Below are 16866 nucleotides of genomic sequence, written 5' to 3'. Positions count from 1 at the left end.
CATACAGCACATGAGAATCTCTTCTTTTTTTGAGAAACTTACAGCCAATCCATGTGCTCGCTATCATGTTCTGAGGACACAACAAAGCCAAGAAGGAACTAAGGTGAAAACTGTTTAGAAAGAAGACCTCGTCCTTTAGTCCACAGGCATTTCAAGGCTGATTCATTTTCTCAGGGTCAAGAGTTCATAAATAAATCAAGGCGGTTGGAAGGGGCTCACTGAACATTCACAGACTGAAAACATCCTGAGTTTCAAATGTTCATAAATTTGTTTAATCCAAGGCAGTTGGAATATGTTCATCTCTATATTATGCTCATGGTTTCTGATTGCCTTTCTGCCAAATTCGGTTTCTTCTTCTCAGTTTCGCATTTTTCCAATATGCAGTTCAGTTCTCCACTTTTCTGCATTGATTTGTGGTTTATTTATTTAAAAAATCCTCCTGAAAATTCATCAGCAGTTTAATATGAATTTCTCCTAATACAGTGGTATCTCAGGTTACATATGCTTCAGGTTACATACGCTTCAGGTTACAGACTCCGCTAACCTAGAAATAACACTTCAGGTTAAGAACTTTGCTTGAGGATAAGAACAAAGCAGCAGGAGGTCCCATTAGCTAAAGTGGTGCTTCAGGTTAAGAACAGTTTCAGGTTAAGAACGGACCTCTGGAACGAATTAAGTACTTAACCAGAGGTACCACTGTATACACCTTTTTGCAAGGAGTGTTTGATTTATTGTATTTCTATGCTGCTTTTCATTCAAATCAATCTCAAAGCGGCTTAAAAACAATAAACAACAGTAACATAATAGAACATATCATAAACACAGCATAAATCAAATAATATAATTAATGAACTATCAATAAAACACTAACAATCTATAAAACATTAACAAAGCAGCAACTAAAAATGAACATCACAATTAGCAAAAGTAATATTATACGATGAACAAATCAATACAGTCCAATATACATGCATTTGCAAAGCAACTTTCCCCAATATAATGCACATTTGTCTGCTATTTTCATTAATGTACTCAATTTTATGCACACTTTTATTCATTTTCGTACACATTACTTGGCTGGAAAATTCCACTGCAAAATTCGGAGAGGTATGACTTTTGCACGATGGCTGTGTTTCAGTTTGTGTATTTTTTCCGGAAAGTCTAAGTTAGAGAAGTGTGCCTTTGAATGCTCACTAAATAGAATTTCTCCCCCATCCTTACTTTTAGGGAAGGGCCCAGATTCCCTGACACTAAATGAACTGTGCTGCGTGAAAGAGTACAGTACTTTCTTTTGTCTGCACTGAATCTTCCATAATTCAGATTCATTGGATGGTCACAAAGTTCAGTACTATCAATGGAAGAAAAACTTAACTCACTTTCTTCTCACAATGAAGAAGAAGAAGAAGAAGAGGAGGAGGAGGAGGAGTTTGGATTTGATATCCCGCTTTTCGCTACCTGAAGGAGTCTCAAAGCGGCTAACATTCTCCTTTCCCTTTCTCCCCCACAACAAACACTCGTGAGGTGAGTGGGGCTGAGAGACTTCAAAGAAGTGTGACTAGCCCAAGGTCACCCAGCAGCTGCATGTGGAGGAGCAGAGACACGAACCCAGTTCCCCAGATTACGTGTCTGCCGCTCTTAACCACTACACCACACTAGCTTGATTTTACACATCTTTTACTTGTCCCCAGGGACCAAAATGTGTGGTTATGCAAACCAGGATCAGTGCATTCTTATCACACAATTAGAGAAGAAAAAGTGGAGTCCCCAAGCTTTGAGGTACAGTGGGAATGGGGAACCTCAGGTGTGGGGGCCAAATCCCTGTCGATTTGGCTCTCGTGACTCTCCTCAGGCAATAAACCCTTCCAAGTTACTCTCCTCAGCAGCCTTGTTTTTTACATACACACACCCAGAGTGTTTTTTTTTTGCCTGGCTAGAAATGCATCCTTGAAATCTGATAAAGACTCTTGCTCGCCTGGATAGAGAAGGCAGTGTGTGTGTGTGTGTGTGTGTGTGTGTGTGTGTGCAAACTAGCCTACTGTACAAAGATGAAATTCCCATTTGTTGCTCTGCCCATTTTTGTATGGCACTAGCATGTGGCCCCAGAAGGGAATGTGGCCCTTTGGATGAAAAAGGTTCCCCTCTCCCTACCCCTGCCTTACTGGGAGCTCTGCCTGTACTACCACCTTAGGCCCATTGCTCGTCTCCATGGAGAAGCATGAGGCCAGAGCCACTGAACTGACGCATCCTCAGGTACCCGGCCTGACAGTTTGGCGATGACCATTACCATTTCGTTTTGTCAGGGCCTCGGCCTTTTCTGCACCACTTTGAAGGCAGCAGCAAAGAGATAGCAGCTTCCAGGGGAGCAGGCAGCAGGAGCCGTGCCCTGAGCGTCGCTTAAACGTCCGACCGCACTCATTCAGCCCCCACCGGCCCGTGACAGGCTTTGACAGCCAGACTCCTTAATTCCTTTTTCTTATTCCCTTAATCTGTCATCTTTATCAGGCCGGGGAAGTGCCAAGCAGCGTGCAGGAGCCCCAGCCCCGATCAATCTCCACATTACAGCTGACAGAATGGTGCTAATAACTTATTGATCTCGTGTTTGCCGAGCCCCGCCGGGGCCAAAAAGCCTGCCATTGATTGGCTTGAGGGAAAAGGAACCTCTCGGGCTGAGCGCCGAGCGGAAAGCCTTCAAATTGTCTTCTTCCCAAGGAGCTCAAAGACAGAGTGAGGGGAGGCAAAAGGGAAGGTAGGTGGGAGAGGAGGGAGAGACGGAGAAAACTCTCTCACACACACACACGGTAGTTTCGGGGTTGAGAAAATAATGGGGAGAAAAGATGGGAAAGGAGAAAATTAGAAGCAATATTTTGTAATAAGGGAGCCACTAGATTCATGGAGGAGAAGCCTGGCAATGGCTACTAGCTGGAACGGCTATTTTCTCCCCCACTCTTATCAGAGGCAGTATGCCTATGAATTCCAGTTGCTGGGAATTGCAGATGCTATTGTGCTCAGGTTTGGCTTGGGAGCTTCCCCTGGGGATCTGGTTGGCAACTGTTGAGAACAGGGTGCTGGACCGTGATTGACTTTTGTCCTGATCCAGCAGCCCAGCTCTTCTTATGGTCTTATTCAGTATATCCTCCTAGGCTTACTTTAAAAGGAGGTTACACAACTTTATAAAGGGGAAGGCTAGCACCTGGCTATAGGCCACTGTGGTTCTGTTCCACCTCCACTTTTGGGAGGCAGTATACCCATGAATACAAAGTTTGTGGGAATTTCAGGTGGTGAGACTGCTCATTGGGGCACTGTGAGGACAGGATATGCTGGACAAGATGGGCCCTTGGCCTGATCCAGCACAGAACTTCTTATGCTTCCAGGACTTTGGTACGTTTGACACACAAATGTGTGTGACGTGGAGGAATCACTACAAGATGAGTTTCTCCCTCAGTACTCATGGTAAAACTTGACTTATCAAAGTCCACCCCACCTCTCACAGGCAAGTTGCAGGTTTGAGGAGGCTCTTGAGATGTGATGGGACCCCCTTCTAATTGGGTGTCCTCTTGAGGTTCCCTAGGGATGGGCAGGCTTGTTGTGTGGTATGCTAAGAGTAGCTCCCTTCCATTTTTTAGCTGCTATACAGAGTCTCATCTCTCCTCCAGGCATCCACCATTTTGTTTTCCATCCATGTTGACTTGGGGTCATTTCTAGTCCCACCTGGAGATGGTACCCAGGACACCTGCATTCAAAGCAGACAACCTACCACCAAGCTACGGCCCTTCCCTTGAGACACAGGAACCTGCCTAATTACTGAGTCAGACCACTGGGACCATCTAGCTTAGTGCTGCCTACACTGGCTGGCAGCAAGCCACTGGGATTTCAGGCAGGCGACATTACCAGCCGTAGCTGGAGATGCTGGGGATTGAAGCCAGGACCTTCTGCATGCAAAGCAGGTGCTCTACCACTGAGCCACAGCCCTTCCCTGTGGCGGAGAAAGTGGGGGGGGGGGAGAGAGAGAGAGAAATGCAAAACACAAGAAAATGGAAGAACAGAATTCTAGAAGTGAAGTGTGAGGAGGAAGGGAGGGGGGAAGCCAGGAATGAGTGACTGGGAAATTGAAAATGGGGGGTGGTGATTTGCACTGCAAAGTCTCCCCTGAGTTCTTAATTGGTTGGGCTCTTCCCCACCCCCACAATGCAGCTGCTCCCTGGCCAATTAGTTTCCCACTGCTAGAGAGAGAGCGCACAGCAGCCACAGTGGAACAACAAGTCCTCCTGGCAGCCTGCTCAATACCTCTCTTTTGCGACTGCGGAGGGGGGCAGGTTCCTGGTTAATTTATGAGCTGTGCGGTCACATTACCGGCTTAACCCTTACATCTCAGCGGTCTTCAGGTGCGCCAGCGGACTGGGACCCCCTCGCTCAACTTCAGCATGTCACAATGTCAAGTCTATCCAGGGGAGCAAAGGAAGCTTTCTCATGCAGAGGCATAACCACAAAAAAGTGCTGGAGGCACAGAATGCAAGAAAAATGAGAGAGGATAAGGTTCTCAAAAGTGCCCCCTCCCAAGTTTATTGTAGCTGTTAATGCCCGACACTAAGCTGCATGTGACTAGGGAACAAAATTCAACGTATTCCCCCCCCCCCCCCGTACTGTTTTAACGAAAGGAGTTGCTCCAGAAGAAGGAAAACTTTTTTTGGAAAAGTGTCGGGCATTAATTACAATAAACTTGGGGTGGGGGGCGCTTTTGGAGAAAAAAAATCCATTGTCTCTCTTGTTTTCATATACTTGGATGGCTTTATAATAAGATTATGGCCCATCTAGTTTAGTACTACACTTACTGGCAGCAGCTGTCCGGGGTATCAGGCAGGGTGCCTTTGCCCAGCACTACAACATTCCAAGAACCTCTAAAGAAAACTGCTGGCTGAAGAATCAGCAGGCATGAGCATTCCTCTCCACTTGTATTCCATGACTGGGCGTCTGCCCAATTTGATCAAAGGCAGCGCTCCGTGAGCAGAGAGATAATAACTCAGGTTATCAGATGATAACCGCTATTATTTGAATAACTCCATATGCCAATTCACCCGTGCTCTGGGAGAGGAAAGCAAGGGAGCGATCTGCTTATATGAAGGAAGCAATTTGCTTGAAAATGTTTCCCAAGGTCTTAGGATCCCAGATTCAAGAAAACCCAAGCAGTATGGAAACTGATCGTCCTGCCAGTTTGAAGAAGAGGGGGTGGGGAACCACAGACTAAGTAATTGGGAGGGGGGCAATTTAAATCACCCCAATCCACAGTTTAAACAAACACCAGCCACAAGAGGGTGGGAAGGCTGTCATTGGTTCTTTTTGCAGCAAAAAAGGCAGCAATGACTGTCTGAGATGCTTGACTGGGAAGGAGTTGGCTTTCTGCTCAATTTCATGTGATGAGCAATTAGTTATAGGTTTTCTTTTAAATTAAAAAATAATAATAATTAAATTGGGAAGGTGCAGTCAGGTAGTAAAGCAAAAATCATACTTTCACCTCCCAATTTGCTTCTTTTTCTTCTGCGATCCCAGAAGAAAAGAGGAAAGGGCAGTAGCTCAGTGGTAAAACACCTGCTTTGTATCCTGAAGGGATGCTGCCAGTCAGTGTAGGCAACACTAGCTAGATGGGCCAAGGATCTGTCTCAATATAAGGCAGTTTCCTATTTCTTGTGTGAAGGGCTATAGCTCAGGGATAAAAGGGAGTTACAGTACAGCAACTGATGGTTTGAGAAAATAAGGATGGTTAAAATCAGAGTTATGAATTGAACAATAGTGAAGAACGCAGAGACTGTAACGAGGGCAAAAAACTCAAGACACCTGGAACATGGGGAGTTCCCTTTTGAAATTTTTTATAATTGGAATATATAATTGGTGGTATTATTATTGTAATTTGGAATGATTTGATTGGATTTGTCATTAACTGGAGGATATTATTGAAAATGAATAAAAATTATTTACCAAAAAAGCAAAAGCAAAAGCAAAGCACCTGCTTTGCATGCAAAAGGTCCTTTAAGACAAAAGCTGCTTACCAAGTCAAACCACTGAGTAAATCTAGATTAGCAATGTCCACAGGGATTGAATCTGGGACCTTCTGCATGCAAAGCAAGTGCTCCAACCACTATGCAATGCTATGCCTCTTCCCCTGTTGTTTGGTTGCTTGCTTGCCTGCCTCCTTCTTCTCTCCCATTCCTGCCTCAAGTATACAAACTTCCCTATTTGCATGTATGTCCTCCTCCACCCTCGTGCCACCCAGGCATCAGCCACAGCCCGTAACAGACTCTGTGCTCCTAATACACTCTTCTATGGGGTCTCCTCTGACATGTTCACACAGCTCTAGGTCCCACCCCGCCAGAACTGTGCTTCATGCTCCCCGCATGCTCTGGTGACCGTGCGCCCAGCACTGACAACGTTCAGAAGTTCAAATAAATAATTTGGAAAGCTGTTTCCATTTGGAAAGCCAGTGAACCAGATTATGGTAACAGAAAGCAAAAATAAACTTCAAAATGGCACCATGTCATCCCTTTTAGCCATTGAAGTCAAAGTCACTGATTTTGGAGAAGTGAAAAGTTATCTAAAAAAAAAACTTGCAGTAATGTTATTGTGCCATATCCCACCCCTTCCATGTTGCTTCATTTCTTCCCTTCCTATGATAATCACATGAGCGGTCTCAACCAATCAGCAACCATAGGCTCAGGGTTCATGATCCAGGATCCCATGTGGGATGGCTAATAATAAGAATCAAGACTAGGAATAGGGAGATTCCAATATGCCCATAATTTTGGTCCATTTACTGCCACTCAGCTCGTCCTATCTCACAGGATCGTTTTGAGGAGAAAATGTGGGAGGCAAGAATCATGCAGGACATGCTGATCTCCTTGGAGGAAAGCTGAAATACTAATCAGAAACATAGGTCACATCTGTGCCATACATTTGAAGCACTATTATACCTCTGGGAACTGTAGCTCTGTGAGGCCAGCACCCTAACCAAACAGCATTTCCCAGGACTCTCAACTACTGTTAAAATGGTATCATAGCGCTTCAAACATGTGGTGTGGATGCAGTCGTAGGGAATCGGGATGATGTCATGATGCTATACAGCTAACCAGATCAGGCTGCAGAATAACATCCCTGAGAGTGATCAAGGGTGAGGGCAAACTTAAAACAAGGCAAACAAAAAACAGCTCTCCATGGAATTCTGAAAAAGGCAATGGAAACCAAAGGCAGTTTTTCAGAAGGTACCCAAAGCATGTGGGGTGGCAGCGGGGCAGTGAGAGAAAAAAAGAGCAAATAGTTTTGAGTCAGCCATAGGAAGAAACTAAAAGACCCCAGGGCTGGAGCATTCCCTACGGACACACGCAAGCCGATCAGCTCTTCTTTTGACAGGCGCTGTCTTCATAAGCTTCCCACCCCCTCCTCCTCCGCCAGCCGCCCATCTCCGCTTTTGCATGCCCTGGCAGAGTGAATTAGCCAAACTGGATAGAAAGGATTGGATTTGTTTACAGACACGCAGCAAGCTTCTCAGGGAGGCTCTAAGTCTGTGTTTGATGTGCAAACCTCCAGCTTTGCCGCCATGCCTTTGTCAGGCGGACCCCGGCTCCTGCGCTCATCCCTTTGTGTGTCGCTCTCAATTAAGATTAAAAGGGGCCTTATGCCATCATCCTCCCTTCTCGCACACAGAGAAAATCCCTTTGTGGCAAGAGAGCAGCACCTTGTAGGCAGCTTCGCATTTATCTGATCTGCGGGGGGGGGGGGCAGCGCCACAAAGAGTGGCGGGAAGCCGGGGAGCAGCGGCGGTGGCGGTGGGGGGAGTCGGTACGACTCAACCATTAGAACAATTGCAAATCCTGCCACTGCGGGGGGGGGGGGGAGAGCACAGATCCTGCAATGAATTAATTAAGAGCAAATTTACATTATTATTTTTAAAAAAAGACCAGTGGTCTTTTTTTGCATTCATCTGCTGCAGAACTGTGGGAAGGGGATGTCGGTAGCCATGGACTGCAGCCATAAAAATAACAAGACTGCAGATACACAAGATAGATCAAGGCTGGGCTTTTTGCAGTCCGAGGGCCACATTCCCTTCTAGGTAACCTTCCAGGGGGGCACATGAGCAGAGCCAGAGGCAAATGTTGGGTGGAGCAATGAATGTCTAACTTTGCATAGTAAGCTAGTTTCCAGGGAGGGGAGGGAGGGAGGAGGCCAGAGGGGGTGGCACCCAGAGCACTCACTCAAAAATCCAAATGTGCCTAATAAAAGTTGGAGACTCCTGCCTTATGTGGTATAAAAATTCACCTGCTACAACAGGCATAGGCAAACTCGGCCCTCCAGATGTTTTGGGACTACAACTCCCATCATCCCTCGCTAACAGGACCAGTGGTCAGGGATGATGGGAGTTATAGTCCCAAACACCTGGAGGGCTGAGTTTGCCTATGCCTGTGCTACAACATGGACAGAAGTCTTTTGTCGAATGCAGGTAGAGCTATACCAGGTGACTTCATCCTATTATTATTTTTTGTGGGCAGCAAACCCTACCTGGGCAGCATTTTCAAGATGTGAAGCAACAGCAGAGGATCGGCTACAGTTATCTTTTTTTTACCATATATCCCACCCATTGATCTGCAGGCAAGTGACCCCCCTCTTCTGAAGCCACAGCTCCTCTTTGCAAGACCTATGAACTGCTGCACGACTCATGAGTAGCAGCTGCAGCCGCCAGTGAGTCCTTTGTGGCAACCATTCAGTGCTTTACAGTTAAAAGAGCACTCAAGTACACTCGAGTACGTAATATGACAATGCACTCAGTTCTCAAAAGCGAGTGCTTTTGCTTTACGTAACACTTATTCTGTAAGCCATGCTCTGCTTGAGAGGGAGGAGGAGAGGTGGTACAGTGGCGGCTTAAAATACTGAGGGGTTGTGTCCAATGAGGGCTTACTCAAGAGTAGACCCACTGAAATGAGTGGACCCAGGTTAGAATTGGATACAACCCTGGAAAATTGGGCTGGGAATCTGGGGAAGGGGGGGGGGATTTGATTCAGATAGCACTTTAAAGGCGAATCTACTCAATTTGAACTTTCCAAAACAATACACAAACCAAAATACAACCACTCCTTGAAATTCACACCTCTCTCAATTTTGCACTGCCAGTTCTCCAGCCAAGCAATAAGTTTAAAAAAGAGAGCATGCGCTAAGGTGAAGTGTGCATAAAATTGCCTAGATATGTGTCAAGAAAATTGTAAAGTTCATAGCCCCACCGAGATCTCACTGTAATATGTGGAAATATTTTTTGGAGTGATCTGTAATAATTTGATTTGATATTTTTAAGCGAAGTGGTTGATGTGTTGTGAGTTATGTTGTTTTATGCGTGATGGGGAAAATGGAAATTAATAATAATAGTAATTTAAAAATATAATGCCTAGATAAAGTCACTCCCCACCACCACCAATCATACATTGGACAGAGGATATGACTCTGCTGGCAGGTAAATACAAGAAAGTGCTCTGATATATGGACTCCTTCCTTACATAGTTCTAGTTACTTTTTTTCCATTTCATGCGGCTCAATGTGGTGCCTTCCATAGTTCCAGTTACTTTTTTTTCCATTTCATGCGGCTCAATGTGGTGCCTTCCATAGTTCCAGTTACCTGAAGAAGGTAACTGGAACTATGGTATCTGAAGAAGTGTGCATGCACACGAAAGCTCATACCAAGAACAAACTCAGTTGGTCTCTAAGGTGCTACTGGAAAGAATTTTCTATTTTGTTTTTACATAGTTCTATTTGCATGAATGTCTTCACAGCAGTTGGGGTCTGAACCACCAGCCATTTTCCCTCTTCCCCGTCTCCACCCATAGAAAATGTTGCCTTGATTAATTATGATTTAGTTTGTATTGTTTGACTATATTTGTTTCTTTTTGGAAAATTCAATAAAAATCTATTACTTTAAAAAAAAACATGAAACCAACAAACAAAAATACACTATGCTGGGGGAACATAGCTTTGGAAAAAAATGTGTCCATATTAGGAAAAACTGCATACAAAAATGTGTGTATTGGGCAAAAGTCGCTCTCAAATGGTGACGAATTTTCATGTGCCCCCTCCCCTTTTAAATGGAAACAGACACAGAAATGTAGAGAACTAAAGATTGTAAAAATGAGAGACTGAGACAAATAGATTCCAACATCCTTAGCTGAGAGACAGGCTGGGATGTTTTCCTCAGTTACGCTCAGTGGTTTAATTTAGCCTTGTCCTGAGCTGATTTCATCAGCAAGGCAATGTTTGAAGGATTTTAACAGTGCAGCCCCCCCCCAGCCCCCTTCTTAACACACAGCACAATCTCACCTCTGAATTCTTGCAGAGAGTGCAAAGCCAAGCCCCAGCGATGATAATTATAATAAATCTTTTGGTGCTGGGCAGGGAGCGCACGCCTAGCCCTGCTCCATGATTAAGAGATCCCTGTAATACCTTACGGTCCCCAGTGGGCTGGGCAGAGTGGGGTCTAGCTAAGCATTGCATCAAACAAGTTAAGAATATCTCAATCATTAAGCGGCAACCCACGGCAGCTCCGAGCGCAATCGATGGGGCAATTAGATTTTATCAGCACCTGCTTCCCTCCCCCCCCCCCGTCCTCCAGGCATCTTCTCTCGCATGCGCTGGCTAGGCAGAAGTCCAAGTTATACCTACCTCCCCCTCTGTGAAAAGGCAAGGTACAGCACCAGATTTATTCCTCTATTTAAGAACATAAGAGGAGCCTTGCTGGATCAGACTGGGGGCTCATCTAGTCCAGCCTCCTGTTCCCACAGAGGCCAAAGGAAAGCCCACAAGCAAGACCTTAACATAATACCAGCTCTGCCCTCCTGCAGTTTGCAGCAACTGATATTCAGAAGCATACTGCCTCTGACAGCGGAGGTAAAACACAGCCAACAGGGTTAGCAGCCATTGATACCTGTCTCCTCCATGAATTTGTCTAATCCTCTTTTAAAGCCATCCTATTTGGCCATTGTTGCTTCTTGTGGGAAACAGCTCCGTGCTGCTTGAACAAGTACTCTGTGCTCTGTCTTGAATCTTCCAACAGCTTGGGGAACATATATACAGTGGACGCTCGGGTTGCGAACGTGATCCGTGCGGGAGGCACGTTTGCAACCCACACCTCGTCTGCGCACACCGCGATTTGGCACTTCTGCGCATGTGCAAAGTGCGATTTAGCACTTCTGCACATCTGCCAAAACCCGGAAGGAACCCGTTCCGGTACTTCTGGGTTTGGTGCGTCCGTAACCCGAAAACGCGCAACCTGCAGCAAGTGCAACCCAAGGTATGACTGTAGTTGTACTTAGGGTTACAAACCTTACTTCTGAGTATGCACAGATTGCGTTCTAAAGGCCTAAACACTCTTTCTCAGCTCAACCAACCTCGCAGTGCTTGCTATGAAGATACAACAAGGGGCAGACTATGTACACCACCCTCACAGCTCCTTGAGGCTACAAGGAATACAAACATCCTAAATAAAGTTACTTAGGATATTGCTGCAGCCTTGGACTGACCCCAGCACACATCCCTGTTTCCCTGCCTCTGTGGATCTTTACCAGTTACCTCAATGTTTCCCTTCCCCTATCTTCAAGGCCTAGTTATGTTCTGAGCAACCAGTTCCTAAGAGCACAGCAAGCTGCCTTATCCTGAGTCAGACCTTTGGGTCCATCTAGCTCAGTACTGTCTACACTCAACATTGGCAGCGTTGTAGGGTTTTAGACAAGGGGATGTTCCCAGCCGTACCTGCAGATGCTGGGGATTGAACCAGGGACCTTCTGACTGGCAAGGCAGACACACTGCTGTGAGCTACAGCCCCTTCCTTCACCGTCTGCTCACAAAAAATAAAGGCTCACAACAGAGCCGCCGTCCATCCAACAGCCTCACTTGTTGATTGATGCACCATCGCCCTTTCAAAAGCCAGCCCATCTCTTTCCCACCAACGCTGTCAATGAGAGGAAGGATCAGCAGAAGATACAACCGACCTGTCTTTCATTCTCTCCCTCTCCCTCTCTTTCAGCAGAAGACAAGCCGGAGCCTGCTAAACCCCACAAAAGGTCAGACCGCAGCATAAAGTCGAGGCAGCCACTCAAGCAAGGGGGCCGGCGGAGATGGAGGCACCGTGCGACAAGCTTCTGATTAATGCAATTACAAACCCAACCAAGGTCTCTTTCTGCTTCACTGTGTGCTTACCCACCCCCTTCCCCGCCCGCAGGCTTCTTCGCTTCTCTGGCGGAGCACGCTCTGAACACGCAGGCCTCCACACCACAGGATAAACACCAAGGAGAGGCTCAGAATGGCCCACATGAGGGTCAAAACAAAAAAGTCACCTTCCCAGGTCTGGGGCAGCAGCCAAACATTTGGGGGTGGTGGGGACAAGGCACAGGGGCAAGGAGGGAGAAGAAGAGGTGAGCCAGAAAGCTTACCTGCTGCCCCCAAGCCAACATCCAAACTGCTTCTCTTGAATTCGCACCGGCTCTGGGTCTCTGGCATAACGAGCTGGCGACTCTGGTGGAGGTTGGAGATGAAGGAAGTGAGTTCGTTGTCCCGGCTATGGAAGGAAGAAGAAGGGTTTCACTTACACAGCCAATTGCTAGCAAGCTTCTCCTGAGGTTCTTTTACCTTAACTGCCCTCCCCCACAAGCCAACCCTATGATACCCAAAGACTTCCTCCGAATGTGCATTTGGGGTCATTTGTGCTCATGGTGCTATCAAGGCAGTCACATGCAATCTTGCTTTTGCTACTGTTTGTGCCTACAATTTTTTTGGGGTGGTCATACTGCTCTACTTCTAGGCAGTGCAGAACATCCTATTGAATACTGCACGTGAATCTGGTTCGTTTTGGTCGCTCTTTTGTTGCACCACAGCCCCTCCAGACAGCAATAATATGGTAGCGTTGGTGGAAGCGTCGCTGAACAACTAATAAAGGAGAATAAATTTGCCACTAATGCACTATCCTTGCATCAAGAACATGTTGCAGAATACATCAGAAAATAAAATGCAAGGGCCTAAGAACTGCATTCTGCAAGTTTCCTTTCACCCTTAAATAGTGATCTTCTTGTGTTGTCCTTTCTGTTACCTGTAAGTGCAGTTCAAAACAAGAGCACCTGATCCCCTGTCAGGTTGGTGGGCATAGAGGACAGGGCTCTTTCATTGGTGGCCCCACACTTGTGGAATTTGCTGATCCATTTGAGATCTGGATGCAGAGACTCCATCACAACTAACAACCTTCAGTAGACCTAATGCCCATGGATTTCTCTTCTGCACTCCATGTTCCAACAGAGATATGAAAACATTCCACAACATTAAATAATTCAGGCAAAGACCTCCACAAATTTCCCTTCTCCCTGACATGCTACAAGGACTACAGAGAAGCAAAAACATCCCACAAAATTAAAGAATTAAAGCAAAGGCAATTCCCAAGAAGGTTCATACTCACACAGCCAGCGGCCTTACTCTGTGCATCGGCAAGACGCCGCACATGACCACCCACACATTGGCTCCACGAAGAACACCCTAACCAGTGAGTCCTGGGGTGACGGGACCAAGAGTTATCTGCCAAATTACCTAGCAATTGTCCCTCTTTAAATAGCCCTCCTTGAGGCTGAATCCCTCCCCAGCTTGGACCAGCAATGCTGCAGAGCTGCTCCCATGAGCCCGTCCAGAGTGTGGGAGGAAGGGGGGGGGAAGGGGCGCTAATCTCCAGTCCAGCGCTCTGCTTAATCAGATAAAGTTTATGACAGAAAAGTCATTAGAGGCAGGTGCTGTCGATGGGCGTCTGGCTCCAGATTTTCAGACAGTGGCGGGGGTTTGTGCTATCTGTCCTCTTTTGCCCCAACCCCTTGCAGAACTGCTCTCTCTACCAAACCTGACCTTAACAGGAGTCTTCAAACAATGTTAGCTGCAATCCTAAAGGGCTACCCTGTTCCTCCAAGATGGAATCGCCTCAATGCAGCTACCCAAGTTACCATTTACGTGTGAAGAAGAAGCTGGTTTTCACCACTGGCCATTTAAATCATACCGCCCAATCCATATCTCCTCTCCCCTGCCGCCCTGGCTCCTGCCGACACCACGGCAAGCAATTTCAAGGCTTATCCCTTGCCTAGATACCACCTTCGAGAAGCATTATGCAAAATATTTCCAAAGGAGTTTAGAGGATTAATTTGAGGCGATTATCGGTTCCTCTTAATCGTGCAAATCAATATCTCCCGACGTCAGGGACAAAGGACAGATAAAAGCTGCCATCAGCACAACAGGAAAAGGAGGTTGGGCCGACCAGGGGTGGGGTGGGGAAAGAGGCCTGACATGGTGGACATGCCAGTGGGTTTAATTGGCTTAAAACCCAATCATCACAGCAGTCTAGGGTGCAAGTCTGTGCACCTGTTCCCCCCCCCCTTTCTTATGTGCAATGACCACGGGATGGCATGTTAGGTCAGTGCAATGTTCCATAGCCTGGTTTATACAGACAGCAAAATGAAGTTTCTAAAGGTTTATGTAAATTTATATTCTGCTTGGTCATTAAAAAAAAACCTCTCAAAGCAGTTTACAAAAAGAATGAAACAATGAAATTATCAATTAAAAACAGTTAACCATTTTGAGGTTTCCCCCTACAATAAAGCAGTATATAAATTTTATGAAATAAATAAAAAAGGGAGTCCTATTTCCCCCCACAGAGCTCCAATTCCAAGAAATCCCTTGGAAGAGGGATTGATGATTGTTAAACCATTCTGAAAATGGTTCATCCAAATGCAAATCTGGGAAGTGGGCAATAAGCTCCAATTAACTCTCAGCATCTTTAACAAGTTACAGCTCCAATAATTCCTGGAAGCAGTCTTGAAAGTGGAATCATAACGCTTTAAATGCATGGTGTGAATATGACCTCAGTCTCTGCTCAAAGAATACTAGATTGTCAACTTGAAGACTCCTAACTTAGTTTTCTCGAGATGCTAACTCAGGGATTGCTACCGATCATGTCACTCTCCCCACACCCGTGTGGAAACAGGCCAGGAACAATTTCATCACATGTTGAACAGTTCCTCTAGACCAGGGATGGGTGACGTCCAGCCTCTGAGACAAATACAGTCCTCCAAGCCTCTCCATCTAGCCCTTGAGACTCTCCCCAATATATATACTCTCCCCGGGGCATGTACCTCATTGGACCTACTTCACAACCTTCTTGAACATTTTTGCTTGGCTGAAATGCGCTAGTGAACTCTGAGCGGGCATAAAGCAGCTTAATATGTAAGCAAGAAAGTCTGAAAACCACCTAACGGCATAATGCAAGAACCTCTGAGCTGGGGGCAGCCGGGGGGGGGAGGGGGAGGAGAAGGCACAGATGCCTCTTTGCTAAAAAGAAGAGAGACTTCCTTCCGATATGCACTGATTTTCTTTTTCTAAAACACAGCCAGCTCTCCCATGCCCGCCCTCTCCCAAATACGCACATACGAAATCAGATTAGTCGTCTGATCCCTTCCAGCAGCGTATTTTATATATATATATATTTTAAAAACAGATTAGAAAAGGAGGCCTAAGAGAGAGATAGGGATCTCCTGAGAGGTTGAAGAGGAGACAGATAATCTCCTGAAGGACTGAAGGTTGCCGTAACCATTTTCAATTTGACCAAGTTTTTCCTTCCTCCACCCCGCCTTTTTGCTAATTAATGCTTTAGAAGGTTTTCAGCGTTGACAGCGCAGAGAAAAAAAGGGAGGGCAAAATACAGAAGGAGCACCCAATCTCTCCCTTTCTCACAAGCAAGCAAATCAAAGTATGTCCCCTATTTTAACAGTTTTTACTGATAAGTAATGGCTGCTTCATGTATTATGCGTCGTCAGGAATGGGTGACAAAAGTGGAAGCGGCAACAAAATGCTGCAGTGGGGAGTGTTGCAACTGAGAGTTCCAGCCAGCTAGCCAGCAATGCCCTTTACCAGGAGATGCCATTCCATTTCACCTCCCTGAAACAGACCCTTTGACTCAGATAGCACGTAATGCTGGGCCAAGTTATGGTCGTACCTAATACTAGTGCTACTCAAGAGTAGACGCATTTGTAAAGCATGCAGGCTCCCGGAGAGAAGACTGTGGCCTCTCTGCTTCTCTCCTGGTCCTATGTTGCTGTGAGTGAAGCCTTGGTTTGGCTTAGTGTGTTGTGCACACCCAGGCTTGTGGTTTGCCTGGAGTGAGACAAACCACAATCCTCTGACTGGACAACACATTAAGCCAAACCATGGCTTAGCTGACAAAAGGTTTAAAAGAAGACTGGGCAAATTCACGGAGGATAAGGCTACCAATGGCTACTAGCCTTGATGGCCATGCTCTGTCTCCCCACAGGGCAGGGACAGAGAAGCAAAATGTGTGACCAAGACTCAGGAGAAGCAGAGGGTCCCAGAACACCTGCTCTATATTCCTCAGTTCACAGTAAACCTCAACCCACCTCTGTTTAAGAGCCAAGACCCTGCAATTGTCAACTGATGCCCTTCTTCATGTTCCTCCTTCAAGGTCTGGAAGGTGGCAACACAAGAACAGGCCTTTTCAGTGGCGGCCCCCTGCTTGTGGAATGCTCTCCCAGTGATACTCGCCTGGTGCCTTCTTTCTCTAGCTCTAGGTTGCAGGCAAAAGCTTTCCTTTTTACCTGGACTTTTGGCCCTTAGTTTGAAGGGTCAAAGTATTAGCAGCTCCTTTTGGTGGGGCAGAATCTGCTAGACTTGTCTTTTTAGTTGTAGAAATGTGTGCACTTTTTAGGGCTTTTTAAAAATAATAATTGTATTTATTAACATTGGTTTTAGTATTTCTATTGTGCTTGTAAGGCACATTCAGCTATCTTTATGAGCAAGGTAATAAAACAACAA

The 16866-nt window shown here is 46.0% G+C and overlaps 1 protein-coding gene across 1 annotated transcript in view; it reads right to left on the bottom strand.

Moving 5' to 3' along the window:
- The window catches only part of SAMD11 (sterile alpha motif domain containing 11), a 162547-nt gene that overhangs the window by 64282 nt on the left and 81399 nt on the right, over window positions 1-16866 (bottom strand). The window contains 1 exon segment of the mRNA XM_033156273.1: window positions 12450-12574. Coding sequence (XP_033012164.1) covers window positions 12450-12574 — 125 coding nt within the window.

Source organism: Lacerta agilis, chromosome 8 (genome assembly GCF_009819535.1).
Source record: "Lacerta agilis isolate rLacAgi1 chromosome 8, rLacAgi1.pri, whole genome shotgun sequence".
Taxonomy (NCBI): Eukaryota; Metazoa; Chordata; class Lepidosauria; order Squamata; family Lacertidae; genus Lacerta; species Lacerta agilis.
Note: the sequence above shows the minus strand (reverse complement) of the source record. Positions and strands in the feature narration are given on the sequence as shown.